This window comes from Triplophysa rosa, linkage group LG7 (genome assembly GCF_024868665.1).
Source record: "Triplophysa rosa linkage group LG7, Trosa_1v2, whole genome shotgun sequence".
Classification (NCBI taxonomy): domain Eukaryota; kingdom Metazoa; phylum Chordata; class Actinopteri; order Cypriniformes; family Nemacheilidae; genus Triplophysa; species Triplophysa rosa.
Genome location: NC_079896.1, coordinates 25,443,058 through 25,458,923, shown reverse-complemented (window position 1 = coordinate 25,458,923; position 15,866 = coordinate 25,443,058). Strand labels below are relative to the sequence as shown.

Here is a 15,866-nt window from a genome sequence, read left to right as displayed (position 1 = left end):
AGTCAGGGTGTCTTGAGCATGAGTAAAACATGGGGAAACTTTGTTTTGCCTGTGAAATATCCCTTTAAAAAACCAATAGATCACCATACTTTTGTTTCATGATACTATTGTTTCACGCTTTTTAAGAAACAGTTACTATAAGAGTTGTGCGTTTCACCATATTGGTTTCATTTGTGTTTATACAACAGGTTAGTTTTACATGCAAAAGCAGAGCAGGTAGAAAAAGCTTAAAAGGAACTTGCCTGGAGTTTGACAGCTTTAGGTGATTCTGGCTGTTTGTATGTAATAAACAAAGGTAATATATGTTAGAAGGCATCAGTGGCCACATTCTCAAAGTATCTTAGTGCAAGGGAGGGACAGAACGAAGCCTTTAGCGATCAAAGATGATCAATGACTGCAGCATTCGCCATTATTCACCCAATCTCATGCGGTCATATTTACAATTACAAATTCTTAATGTTTACAGAAAATCCACATCAATTGTAATCTGATCTTTTCTGACCCATCTGTGTGAATTACACACATTGTAAGAACCAGCAGTGGAGGAGGTATTACTGGATGACAGTCTATAGACATTACCAGCAATGACATACAAGTGCATGTTATTCATGTTAATTCAGTTAAAAAACTATTCTTCTAGAAAAGCACCTTGATGTCATTGTATCTGTTTTGCCTTTGTAAAAAAATAGCAGTAAATTATGAGAGCTTCTACTGTCAATGCATTATTGATAAGTTAGAACAATAGGTGCACTCATGTACAGTATGTGAATGGCATTTTTGTTTGATCAATAATTCACGCAAATAGATTTTAACTAGTAAGCCCTGCTAAAATGTGGTGTGACACCCTATTTATAAGGTAGCAAATCCAACAAATAGTCCAAATGAACAACAGAAATCAGAGGATGTCCGAGAGAAAAGGAACTCACTGGAATGTTGTGGTCTTTCCTTCCTTTGTGAGAGGATGCGACATGAGCCAGGTACTGGATGACTTTTTTGGTGTTTTCCGTCTTTCCAGCACCTGATTCTCCTCTGTGAGAGACAATTTTAAGATAAAGCAAACGTTAAAAGCATGAGACAAAGGGAAATGTGAAAAACACCTTAAAAAATACTTCTAGCATCCATTTCACAAGCTAAATAAACATACAGGCTTCACATCATGTATCAGAGGTCTGATAACTTTTCTCTGTTTGTTTTTTTAGCTGTACTAAGGACAGATGTTACATGGTACAGCAGTTTTCATTATGCCATTGTTAATAAAATTCTTATGGAAAATTATTAGAACGGTGTTTTAATAACACAATGAAACAGATGAGAATTACTATCGTATTTCCATCTATTACATTTTTTCCTGCAATGCATTTGTTAGTTTGATTCACATAATCTTTCCGTTTATACCAAATGGAAAAGTTCTTTTGAAAGAAACAAATCCAGATGATTTCCACAAAGTCCTGTAAAGTCATTAACCTAAAACTAATATTATTCAATGAAATATAAGACCAGGACCTCATGCAAGAAGTGTTCATGTCAAATAAGGAATTGTTAAAGAAAATGAAGTCAATTATTTATCAAGACAGCTTGCATTAGTTTAGAAGCACTAAAATCTCTTTCCTAAATCTTTTAATACTGAATAAACTCAGGTTGCATCACTGTAATGACAAATGAGTTTTTTTCCAATGCAAAAAATGAAATGGGCCTAAAATAATTCCTTTTAACTCTCATGCATTTCTCGAATAAGTGGGTGAAGTCAGTATCAGGTTGCTTGATACATGTCGGCTTTCTGCTCGTCTTTACGCTGTTGAGTGAGAGATTCCCTAACCCGGCATTCCAGTCATATGGACAAAAGGCTTCATTTTCATAAGCCGGGCGTGCGGATCGGTATGTACTGTAGCGGAGTCAGCAGGTCGGGGAGGTTGTAATTGAGAGTAGATGTTAAAAGCCAAAGGTTCTGTTTACTTATTTATAATGCGCTAAAGAGATAATTCAGACAATATCTCCAGATATATTCTTACAGACTGACTGTGAGCGCTTGCTGCGGGTCTGACTCATATCAGAAATGCTCTACATGCCAAACAACTGCAGCTGCTGACATTTAATGCTGAAATGATACATGACTCATGCTTGTACATGACTCTCTAACTCATGACTCCAAAAAAGCCCACTTCAAAAACTTCAGTGCAACCTTAGTGACATCACATCACCTCCTATCAGTACTGTCTGATGTAACCAGTGACAGCTGAAAGTGATGGTTTAACGGTTACTCACGTGCAAAGAATTGATTGGTCCTCACGATCTGTAAAAAGAAAGACAGAGAAAATTGGTCAGCGTTTTTAGTTAAGTTTACCAAAGCTTTTAATTCAAATCAATATACTTGAATAAGAAATGGCCTAAAAACAAAATAAAACTGAATTATTTTTATTCTGAACAAACCTTAAAGAAACAATAAAGGTTTTTTTATTTGCATGAAAGGTTTTGTCTCATTACAGGACATTGGATTTTTTATATACACTTTATACACCATTGGTTCTCAAACTGGGGGTCCCAAGCGCGTACTCGCATTTAGCCCGGTTTCTCTCAACTGTGCCCGAGCGCGATTGTCCCCCTCCCACTCCCTCGCTGGCTTGCACTCACATTGTACTTTACCATCTGCACCCGAGCACGCTTCCATCATTACGATGCGCCTGCTTTGAAGCAAACCTAAAGCGATCTCTCTCAGTACGACGGAATCCATCATAATTTTCAATTTGCAGCTTATTATGTGTGTTTAACTTCATGCGCGCGCTGCTCAGACAGATCCGCTTATGATATCATTGTCATACGAGAGTAACTGGCTCATTGTGCTTTCAAATCACCCCGCGTACATTGTTATAGTAAAGCCTATCGTTACACACGTTGCATTATGTTTGACAAACCTGGAGTAGTTTTGGCTGCGGCTCGCTGTGTGTAAGTTTTATATGGTGACAGCTGAATCTCAGGGAGGAATTTAAACAGTCGCATACTTTCCGTCATGCTTTCAGTTCTGCGCTCCGGCGCAATTTGCAGTCACACGAGCCCAACCGCACCGTGCTCTGGTCCACCTCTTCCAAGAGAGCCAGGGACGGCTAAATGAACCGTGCCGTGGGCTTTGGGGGTCAAACGTGCTCGGGCACAGTTCAGAGAGTACGCCCTAAGATTGATCCAGGGGGGCCGCAGTTTGATAGCATTTTATGAAATATAGAAATCTAAGATCATTTTTGTGCAATCAAACATCAGAAAAATAAGACCACCAACCAAAAGAATTGATGTTCTAGCATTGTATAATTGAACATGTTTTTGGTTTAAATAAATTGCTATGTTTAAGATCATAAGTCTTTATTTGGGGGGGCACAAAGCGATACACCCTACACAAAGGGAGGCTTACAACGAAAAAGTTTGAGAACCACCGTTATACACAATTGTATATTATGACCATGGTTTTGTCTAGCATCAAGTCTTAAGAAAAAAATTCAGCTTGGAAACAGAAAAATGGAAACAGGGTCCAGCTAAAAATGCTGTGTTGGCCTGCAACACGGGCAAGAAAACCATCTGTGAAACTCGTTTGCACATCTCATTTTTATTCAAAGCAGTTTTCCGTTAGCCCGTCACCCTCCTGCAAATCTCACTTCATAAACGGGCTGAACCGGCACACAACGGTACGATTTCAGAACTTTAAAAGTCAAGTATTTCACGAACGTTCTGAAGCAGGCAAACAGATTTCTCAAAGACATTTCCACCCCTGCAAGGGGAAGATAAGGATTTAAAAACACCATGACACAACTTTTTAAATGGCACACATTTCTTGATATGGATATATGGATGATATGGATTTCGAGTTAAAGGTCAGCTCATCGGAAGTCTGCTGCACTGTCAACCAAACTATATATAAAGCACTGCCATTACAATTCACAGTCTCTCTTTACAAATCCACTCAATGACAAAGCACAAAAATCATCATTCTGTGCCGCCGGGTAAAACTACAACTACCTCTGACAGAGTATGTCTTAAGTGCAAACATTGATCTCTGTAGCTTCTGTTCAGTTTAATCACACTGTGATGTATGTGGACTGCAGGTAATTATGTTTTAAGTACGAGACTACGGCCAATACCGGCCACAATGGCCCCAGGTCAGGTCTTATTTGGATCCAGAGAGACAGCGCAAGCCGCATCTGAATGAACATAGATCAGCAGATTCGATTCACTACCTAACGTCCTGCAGTCTCCTCCACGCACAGGACAATGAATTCAATAAGCTCAAAATGAATGACGAAGACACATATCAAATGCACAAACGCATCCCATGTTCCAGTATGATTTACAACAAAGGAAATGTATCCAATTAAACCTCACAGAAAAGTATTCATTTGTATTATAACACTTTTTTTTCTCACTTGAACACAGTATCTGGAAACCTGGGACTACCATAAGCACACAAACACACACTTGGAGATGATCCAAATGATGACTAGGTGGTGTCTCAGTTCCCAAATCTGTAGCAGCAGAATGTAGCTAATGATGCAGATAAATAACGTTGTGGTGTGTTAAACTGTTGTTCCAGCAGTATCAGACAGCTGTTGAGTGAAGTTCCTCCATCAAATGTAGACATCTGCATGTCGACAAAGTTGAGATTTGCGCTGCGTCCGAAGTCGCATACTGTGACTGTAAGTACTGAATTTGAATAAGTACCTAGCTATCTGCCGTTAAAACAGTACGTTCTTTATAGTATGAGTGGGAGTAGTATGAATACATTTCGGACATACTGTGTCGCCATGTTTTATGGTCACGTGACGTATTAACAACAACCTATACGTGAGCACTGATAAAAACATAATTTAGTCACGAGAAATTCATTTATTGGCACTTACATTAAAAACGGACATCCACCTTAAAGTTTTCAGCAATATTTATTTGATTTACTTGTGAAATTTTACCCGTTGCTCAGCTCCCGTGGCATCATGGGATAGAGAAGTGTCCATCCGATCCACACTCACGAATCTCGGCGGAAGCAGTAGACCATCCGGGTATTTCTCGCCTACTGTTTTTGGCATACTGAGGTTTCGGACATACTATTCATGACTCAAACTAATTTTCGCCTACTATATAGTATGGAAGTAGGTGATTTCGGACACAGCGTTGCTCAACTTTATGTAAATGATGAGTGACTTTCGGGAGGGACTACCAATAGGAGTACAGCAGCAGAGCTCACGTCATCCATGCTCGCTGCAGGGTTTGTTTATAAATGTTTCTAAGACAACCAAAGCTAGGAACGCCTTCTAACAACCCCGTAGTGAAAGACTGGCGACACAGTCGCTGTCCCCGCCTCCATTCAATCACATGAGCTCGGACCACTGACTATAGGTACCTAGATTCCTTATTCGATGTGTGAGCAGCACGTGCTTGTGTTGCAGAAGCAGAGCTGAAACAGCAGCGAGCGTTTCAGACACATAAACGACATTAAAAACTTGATTTTCACCACAGGGGGACTTTAACCATTTACAATGCATTACGTGCTAATGTTAAATTACATAATAACATGAAAGTAACAGCAAAATCTCACAGCAATTTGTAACTATTTTATTCGTAAGAATTGTACAGTTGTATTTGTACTTTTTACTCCAATCTGCTTTAAAACTATTTTGAATGGACCATGCTATAGTGTGTGTGCATATATACAAAATAATGGCAACATTAACCAACTTTTGTTTTGAATTGTTGTTCTGCTTGAGCAGTCAGAATTACGTTTGGTTCAATAAATAAATTAAACCCTCAGAAGACAGAGAATTCATCAAATTCTTCAAAAGTAGTCAGGCTGTTTAAAATGACAAAACCTATTTACGTCTTACAGGCATCAAAAAGAAATCCTTTACGCAGTCTCATAATGAGACACAGGGGCATCTGACAGAGTCCACCAATGAGAACAGAGGATGTCTAAAGATGAAAAAGTGCTGACTGTTTTCCTGTTCTGACAGCAGGAGGTCAGGGTAGTCTGGGATGGAGAGGATTTACAGCTGGGCTGATCTTCAGCCTGGGGTTTCCTCCAACTGGCCTCGCTTTGCTAACTAAAATCCAAACCCCGAGACCGGGCCCTTACCCCAGAGCATGTTAGAGAGAATGCTATTTCCATAAAAGGAAACTCATAATACAGCAAATACGGTTCATGTAAAAGACGGATAGTCACAATAAAACTCCATGTGCCTTACGCACGAGTAGGGCTGTGCAATTAATCAAAAATAATTGTAATCGTCAATTTTGGTCTTCAACAATTACAAAAACAAAATAATCGACGTAAAACGATTATTGTGCCACATTCCATTTTGCAAGGATCATCTCTTTCCTTGTGGTATAAATCCACAGCGCACCCCTTTCCTTTGCAGTGGTTCAGCTGTGCTATTTCTTTGCATTTATTTTTCAGTTGAATTCACAGTTTAAAAGCCACGTTTTTTATTTTTCTATGTTGTTTTAAAACTTAGTGAGTAATCATGTTAAATAATAGGGATCTCAATATTGGCCAAAATAATCGTGAGTATGATTTTTGTCATAATCGAGCAGCCCTACGCACGAGTTAACAGGAAAAGGACGCTGGACTGATGATGTCACAAGCAGCACTAGGAAACAGTTCATGGTCGAAAGAGCTACAAAAACAATGTTCAGATAAAGAATTCAGAGCTCAGGTTACTGGAAACAGATCCCAGGGAGGAGTCCTCTCCCATGAGAATCTCACAAAAAGCTTCCTTTTTATGGCAAACACCGTGACTCTGGATGTTCAAGAGCCTATCGGTCTCGGATGCAGACATGGCAGCCGAGGATCGTGAAGAATGCCCTCTCCTATCAGCACAGCTGCAGATATGGGAAGGATATAATCAAGTGACGAAAGGGCTCTTGACTTTTTACTGCGTCCTTTGTGAAGGCCTTAGCAACTCTTCTAACTAATAAAACACTGATTACAGAGATGCCAGTGAAAGCATAAAGACATCATTTAGGCACATATCGAGCTAACAGTATTGTGTGGATACAATAATTACGCTATCAAATGGCTCTCACAAGCAAGTATTCAAACACCTGCTATCTTCATGAGACAATATTCCATTTTTGTTGATCCAAACTTTAAAATGGAGCATTACAATTCCAGCATGATCTATATTTATAAATTACTCAAATAGGAGGAAGAAAGAGACAGCAGCAAAAATGTGCACATTTTATAATTACACACAGAGATTTATTTCCAAAACAATAACCATTTAAAATAATACTTTCGTTGTACATTTATCTTGCTAAACAATTGACGACCTTCAAGGTTTAACTGAACCTTATGTATGTAAATGCCTGTTGCCTAAAAACATACAAAATGAAAATGGAAAAAACACATTGTCCATTGTTGTAGGTCATGTGTTCGCAATTTAACCAATGACATGACAAACAGATGCAACTAGGGTTGTAACGATACACTCAGCTCACGATTCGGTACATATCTCGATGCTGGGTTCACGGTATGATACACATCACGATATTTTGGTCAAAATTAAAAAATAAAACTGAAATTCAAATAACATTTATTTTCAAAATATTAACAATTTCAGTAACTTTTTCGTTGCACATACCATTTTAATGCTAATTTAATGCTATTTCGTTTTAGTCATATTTTAATCATCCCCATCATTTTAGCTTTAGTCTACGAAATCTACATTATATTTAGTCTACTTAAATCTAACTGGTTTAACTAATTTAATTTGGTGTAATTAAACGTTCCATACAAAGATACTTGAATGCTTTTTAAATGTGTTTTTTTGTTGCGGGACAGCAGTTTGCACGAATAATGTAAAATGGCTCATATAAGATTAATATCAGGGCATAATGCCATACACCAACACCCTCACCACCATGAGTTTCAGTTCCCAAAATCTCCCTCTGTACCCCTCAGCTGGCCCACCCTACCCCCTTCTACTGGATTAACCTACGATAGAGCACATTCCTCAAATACCAGACCACATCATTGCCAAACACCAGAGAGAGAGAAGGGTGGAGACGGACGTAGAGGGTAAAAACCTTACAATGGTAGGGCTATATTTACTTTCCCTCAATATAATGGGATGCATAAACATTCATTAAACCTCATGTGCGTGTGCCAGAGCTACTAAAACAAACTTGTGAGCTTCTGGACAAACAAAAACAGCAAAAAAACTGCTTTCACTAGAACTGAATCCAAAAACAAATGGGTTATTGTTAAATATAATAACAGGACTGTAATGTGACATCACAAAAGTTTAACGTTTCTGCAATTTAGGAATACATGGAAAGAAATACTTCCAAAAACAGAATCTGGTTCTTATCTTGAGTCATGTGATGAAAGCGCATATGACAACTAGTAAACCAATAAGATTTGACGTTATTGATCATCCGCCATATTTGAACTTAACACGTTTATATGTAATGTTGATATTGATCGCTAATAAGCTCAATTTATTTACTTTTTGTAATTTTGATTTTTTTGGAAACTTTGCCATGTTGATCGCCCACATATGAAGATAAGACAGAATTTAGTCATTCGAGAACTGAAGAAAGTGAGTCATATACAATAATAAGGTTTGTATATTGCGCCTGCAAGTCAACATATAACAGAATGAAGTTACATGAGCTCATAGATGCCAAAGTAATCTGGCCTGAGTGAATCATTTGTATGAAGTGCAGTACAAAAGCACTAAGCAACAAGAGGGCAGCAACAAGCGTTCTTAACAGAAAAAAGCGACCCATCTGCTGTAACCGCTCTCCGCAGGAATTTAGCATGCAGCTGTTTGTCGCGATGAGCCAGTCAGTCGCGCACTGAGAAATGACTCCGATGCACCTCTGCTGCACCAATCATCATCACCTTGGGATTCATTAAGTCATAACCACACTACTGCCAGCATCAGTAGAAATGATCTACAGCTGGATTCACTCATAGACAAGAGATAAAAGACGCTCTCCTAAAGCGAAGAAGCTAAGAATAACTCATCTGCTTTGTCACAGACTTGACTCACAGAGGCATTATGGGCTATTGTAGCCATGCTGTGTAGGAAGCCGGTTGTTGCCTGATCCCATGTGGAAACAACAAGTACAAAGATAGAACAGACACTTTAAAAGTCTACACTAACATAAAATAAGCTGATTTGTTCAAGTTATAACTAAGCTGAAAAGTATGAAAAGCACCAAAGCTGATCAGAAACAGGTACCAAAACATTTCTGAGCTCCCTTTGGAATGCTCTATGGTAACCATTATCTACAAAAGATGGAGATCTACACTATACATTCCACAGGGCACAGGATTGATGAAGTTCTTGCTGCAAAGACCACGACCAAGTTCAAAAGGACAGAATCATAAAACTCATTACGCATCTATTGGTAACAGGTGGGACAAAAACATCCAAACCCTGTTACGATCTCATCACATCGAAAGGTACATGGCATAAGTGCTGTTGTTAAAAGATTGAAAATCTATCTGCAAACGGTGCGAAGAAAAATAATTTTACCCAACAGCTTTGTTCGCTGTGCATTTTATAGCATTGTGCATTAGCTCAGCAACATACCAACATGTTTTGGAATCAAATGCAATTCAAGCGTGAACCACTAACTGTGTGTCATGAAAAGTTGCTGCCTACATAGTGTTTCAAATCTAATCACCTAAAAGGTTCTCTCTCTGTATGCTAGTATATGCTACCCCAGAAGGCAGCTGCTTATGTAGGCAGTACACAGTGATGCAGCCCACTAGGTTTAGAAACAGAGCCAATGAATTCTTTATTTGGCTATTTCTATCAAAGCAACAATCGCTTTACCATTTGAAGGAAAGAAAACAGAGCAATGTCTCACTGAATTTAAAAATCACTTTATAAATCAGAAATCTCTGTCGTTTTGGAATTCTTTGCCATCTCCAGACTCCAGCAATGGAATTCTGGTGTATCATCTTGGCAAGCAGACTGTTATAATAGGGTGCAAGCCTTGATTTGTTGGGATCCATGCTTTAAAAGTTACTCAATGGAAACACTTAAAAATCCAAATAATCCATTCAATGATTAACTGATAAATTAGCGGAGTTCTCATTTTAACAAGGCTGAAACTGAAGTACGCCTCTATGCAGGGTAAACGCGACTGTGAGATTGCCATTTTGAATGCTGTAATTATATGTTTCAGATAAAACGTTCCTGTCAGTGACTGAGTTTAGATTTCATAGCTTCCATATGCCTTGTAAGGACCAGTGGCACTGACATTCCTGGGATCCAGCGAAGAGGGTCTCCATGGGTTTACTGTCTAAGCCATTTATAAAAATGATTTAAAGTGCACTTCCAAACTTCTCAAAGTTGTTATAATTATCTCTAGGAAAGAGAGATTAGGCTAGTATCTGTCAGATTAATAAAAGACGGATGTGCATGGGTTATAGATGTGCAACTCTGTCTCTGGGGATGTTATAAAATGTACCTTTGTGAGAGTTATATCCCATTTAACCTTAAAAGCTGCATGTCAGACATACTTACGAAACATTCTGCTTTGATAAGACCAGACATCCCTCAGCGACTTGGTAAATTAAATGACATAAATTACCAGCAAAATATCTGGACAAAATATCTGCAAAATATCATATCAGACTTTGAACGTCTTTTTGATGTTGAAGGCTTACACTTAAACACCTGAATATAGTTTTATTAACAAATACAAATATCCATGTGTAAATCGTGTCATAAAATATAAAAAAGATGGATGATTTGGCCCAAATAATAAAGGGAAAGCAGACAGGTACCCAGCATATGAGGGCATATGATCTATAATCTAGGCTGGATACTTCAAAGACAAAATAAGAACTATTTAAAGGGTAAATTCATCCTAAAATCAAATTTGTGTGATTTTTTTACTCACCCACATGACGTTAAACATGTATTGAGACCTCCCGCCATCTTAAGTGCACAAATAAAGATATTTAGGTGACATCTGTGAGATTTCCAGGCCTCTTCATAGACATCATGGTTATAGTTGTTGTCAAGGTCCAGAAAAGTACTACAGACATGGTTAAATTGGTCCATCCGCTCATAGTGGCTCAACTGAATTTTTTTGAAGCGACGGCAATGCTTTATGTGCGAAAAACAAACAAAATAACGACTTTAATCGATATATTCTCCTCTGTCTTCTCAATTTATGGTGCGCGTTCAAGAGAGCACTTCGACGCATGTGCATTCTGTTAGGTAAAAAGTGCAATATCGAAATCATCATTTCAAGAAGAGACATTTTGAGAAGATCAGCTTATATACAGCTTGCGTCTGCATGTAAACACAGAGTTGCGCTTCCGGGTTGTCAGTCAGAACGCCGGCGTCTGCCCCCACCGAATGCGCATGCGTCGAAGTGCTCTCATGAACATGCACCATAGATCAAGGGTTTTCCTGCATTGAAAAATTATAGGCGGCCACCTCAGTCAAATTTTGTGCCACCTCACTCTGGCCAAAATTATGTCGGGTGTCTTAAAAAAAAAGGGCATTCAATTTACATTCAAATTACAAACTGTAATTTTAACTGCAGTTGCAGCATTACGCCACAGTGGGGGCGCTGTTTCGTTATCAGCACCAGTGAGGTGCTGAAGAGTCGCAGTACAAGAGCTATGTTCAGCTGAATATTGTTTCTTTTGCATCCAAGTACGTTCAATTTCTTGAAGTTTCCTTATATCATCCTGCTGTACATCATTGTACTGTTTTAAGCTGTGCAGTTGGCTAGTTGAGTCAGCGGTATGAACTAGGGCTGTGTATTGGCAAGTGCCTCCTGATACGATACATATCACGATAGATGGGTCACGATACAATATATTGCTATGCATTTCGATACGATACACATTTGCGATATATTGCAATAATTTAAATAGAAAATGTAAAAAGTAGAGCTAGAAATACAACATGCTGTGCACCACCGGGGGTTTTCTGTGAGATAAGTGTAAAAACATCCCTTACCTCTGCGGAGTGGCTATGATGTGCGATGCATGGACCTTTAGATCAGAGGTTTGGCTTCTCAAAGTGTAGATTGCGCCCCTCAAGTGGGTAGTTCAGGGGAATAAGGTGGCTCACGCAAGTCACTTGGCTGTTGTGGTGCATTACAGTTAAAACACTGAACATAGGCAGTATAAAACCCCTGGTTCATCCGTGCTGTAAATGTGCTGGTGTCACATCCGTGAAAGCACAATACATGTCATTGTTACATACTTTTCTTAATAAACTTTTTGTCTAATGCACTGCAGTAGCCAAGTGACTTGTGTCATGACTTGAGAAGCCAACAAACAGCATTATTTTATAGAACTCATCACTCCATTACTTATTTTGAAAACCAAAGCACACCCACACATCAGCTCTGAGAGCTCCAAGCGTTCTTATATTTTTCACCATGCTCGCTTCCACTTACTTTTGGCCGTATGTATATGACATGATTTAAAAAATATATATCAATAGTAGAGGTATCATTATCACTTTTTGCACAGGCCTAGTATGAACACACATTGTGATCAGAACGACTCGCAAACTAATGACTCATTGAACCGATTTGTTTGAACGGTTGAAACAATTCAGTCACTAGCAAATATAAGAGAACAGTGAATTATTTAAAGCTAAGAGAACGCAGTATGTGAATGAGCTTTCAGTTGGCTATTGTGGGCTGAAATGTTAGTTGAAATGATAAAAGGCTTATTTGATTTTAAGCAACTTTTCTGTTGGTTGGATAAATTTTTAATTTTCATCTAATTTTTAGAACTTTTATAAGTGGTTTGTAAAGTGTTTGGTTAATCCACTTAAAGGGACGGAAGGCCTACACATACGCATATGAACAAGATCAGGATGGCGCCGCCTCATTTTGAGCCAGGAAAAACCCTGTAGACTGACAAGACAGAGGAGAATATATTGATTAAAGTCGTTATTTTGGTTTGTTTTTCACACATAAAGCATTCTCATCGCTTCAAAAAAATTCTATTGAGCCACTATGAGCGGATGGACCAATTTAACGATGTCTTTAGTACTGTTCTGGACCTTGAAAACAACTATAACCATTATGTGTATGAGGAGGCCTGGAACTCTCTCGGATGTCACCTAAATATCTTTATTTGTGCTCCGAAGATGCCGGGAGGTCTCAATACATGTTTAACGTCATGTGGATGAGTAAAAAAAAAATCACACAAATTTGATTTTGGGATAAACTTACCCTTTTATCTCAATTCAAGTTAGCGTAGCACTCAGTATCACATCTTAAGATCGAGGCACAGACAGCTATAGAAACTAGAAAGGGTAGATTGGCTTCCAACCACAAATGTGATAGAAACCACAAGTGTGCTTGCACAATAACTGGAATGAAGCCATCATCAAAGGAAACATCCCAGAAGCAAGAAAACAGCTTGGCTCTACTGCCTTAATCTATCCAGATTTAAAGATGTCGGCACGTGTAGCATTATTGGGGGTGTTTCCTCCAGAGGCAGACACCAGGATCTACGTTTCCCGGCCACACTTGACCCAGCACGTCACAGATTTGACCACCCCCCACCACCATTCCCACACAAAGGCGTCATTGTACGCCGCAATGCAGGTCAGCCTCTCATCCCCGGACTGGGAAGGGCCTGGTTCCCCAAGCCTCTGACAGATCTGGACAACTGGCTTGTCCTTATTCCATGTGAAAGAGTCAGCTTCGCTAGAGAATTTAAAGTTGCATTAATGCTTCACCGCTCACTAACCTACTTGCATCACTTTTGATATCCGAGTTTAGGTGATGAAACACAGTTCAACAACTTTAATGACAGTAAAAATTATTGCAAAAAAACATTTTTGTTAGATAAGAACATACACAATATACTAATGCTAACACCAGATACTTATTCGATAACACATCATATCACAAACTTAACAAGTAGTGCATATAATGTTTGTCCCAATTTCATTGGCTGATTACTGATTAAACTCTTCTAAAGAATGTCAAAAGCAGAGTACATTACATCGAGGGCTAAAAGCTTACATTAATTCTGATGGAACACAACAGACATCTCAGCCAGTCTCCACATCCTAATGTTTCCCCACACCAACATCCAACTGCCCCACATTTACTAAGAGATGACTTGAAGATTAGGACAGCAGTGGAAAACAGAACAAAATTATGGGCTTCTTATCACCTTTGAATTTCAACCCTAACCAATCTGACATATTGAGAAGAGAACCAGTAAGAAAACACTCACAGGAAGTGGTCTTAAAAAGCTCCATTTGTCTGTCAGAAAGAGCAATTGGGGTTACTTAGCAATTATTCTGCTGTAGAGTGAGGCTTAGTATTCACTGCCAACAACTTTGAAATACTTTTGAATTAACAAATGCTACTGTCTATTCATTTTGAAGGTGCACCCAAAAGTAGTAGAAGAGTCTAGTTAAATATAGCCAAAAAACATGTCCCATGTGAAAATTACTGATACATATATTTTCCTTTGCACTCTTCATATATGGACAGCTCCACAGCTGGGGCAAGAAAAACCCAATCCCACTGCAGTGAAACAAGGCAAAACGCAGTCTCTCTTTTTCTAGGCTTATCCAAGCATTCCAGTTGTGGTGAAGAAATCGATTTATCTCATGGGATGGAAAACCAAACTGAAACATGATGCTCTTGGAAATAGTGACCATTCCATGCAGTCTACATCAAATGACGCTAAGAACCACAAAGTACAGCCAATAAGAGTTGACACATGGTTTTCTAGATGATCAACTCCAACTTTTTCAAGACTTTACCTTATTAATGTAAGATAGCATTAGCAATAGATTAAATAAACACCATTTTTATTTTTGGTCTCTTTTTATTCATCTTGAAAACTGGAAATGCAAAATAACGTAGCCAAAGACTTTAAGCCAAACTGTTATTTCTGTAACAGAAAGCCGCAGGGACAATCCAACAGATGTGATCATTTATATATACGGTCTTACCTTGAAGCATGCATCTGTAGGCCGATTCAGAAATGGCGTAGATATGAGGTGGCATTTCGTGCCTTTTCTTGCCCCTGTACATCTCAATGATGTTCTCGGAGTATATCGGGAGGTTTTTGTAAGGGTTTATGACCACACAGAAGAGCCCTGAGTATGTCTGCAGACAAACAGAGACACAAACAATAAGGGAAAAAATTGTTACATTGCAACAGCAAAAGGAATTTAGACAATAAATAAATCAACATGACAGGTAAAGCTTTTGAACAATAATTTGGAGGTTTCCAACACAGAATATTGAGCACCATATTTTTATAGCAATGTTATTAGAAATCTGCTAAAGGGGGTCTTTCCATTGGCTGAGGTTGTGCTTATGAGTGTGTATATCTATGAGTGTGGAGGAGTACTAGGGGTGCGCTAAGGACAAATCTGTCCACATCCCACTCCCTACTAGACAACACCATCCTGCCAAACATGACCATAGATGATCAGAACAATAGGCCTGGGACTCAGGAGACTTAAAATATTATCTCCTGAAACTTCACTACTTCCCTGTCCCTTATTTATTGTTGTCACGAGCGACATGCTAGCATGCTAACATTAATTGTTGACAATCAGGACAGCAACCCTCTTCACAGCCTCAAAGGCAAACTAAACACTGCTTTACACGAGGGGTGCGCATCGGCACTGGGCTCACAATTCAATCGCGATGCATCGTAAAATCGATTATTTTTGACAGCCCTACTTTACACTGGCTCCAACAATATTTCAATACAATTGCAGCTGCGCTCAGATTTTAAAATGTCTACTGTGAGCAATGTACCATTATTAGAAAAATCCACTGGATCCACAGATTTAATTGAGGACTATGAAAGTAACAAAAAGTTACTTGGTTTATTTATTTGTAAAAAAAATTGT

At 38.8% G+C, this 15,866-nt stretch overlaps 1 protein-coding gene across 5 annotated transcripts in view; it reads right to left on the bottom strand.

The window, feature by feature from the left end:
- The window catches only part of myh10 (myosin, heavy chain 10, non-muscle), a 45,980-nt gene that overhangs the window by 23,875 nt on the left and 6,239 nt on the right, over positions 1–15,866 (bottom strand). For 3 of the 5 annotated variants that reach the window (XM_057337398.1, XM_057337401.1, XM_057337399.1), the window contains exons 3-6: positions 14,952–15,108; positions 2,263–2,290; positions 927–1,029; positions 239–272 (exon numbers count right to left, since the gene is read on the bottom strand). In XM_057337398.1, the coding sequence (XP_057193381.1) occupies positions 239–272; positions 927–1,029; positions 2,263–2,290; positions 14,952–15,108 (322 nt within the window). The remainder of the gene's footprint in view (positions 1–238; positions 273–926; positions 1,030–2,262; positions 2,291–14,951; positions 15,109–15,866) is intronic. The other 2 variants (XM_057337400.1, XM_057337402.1) reach the window with 1 other exon arrangement.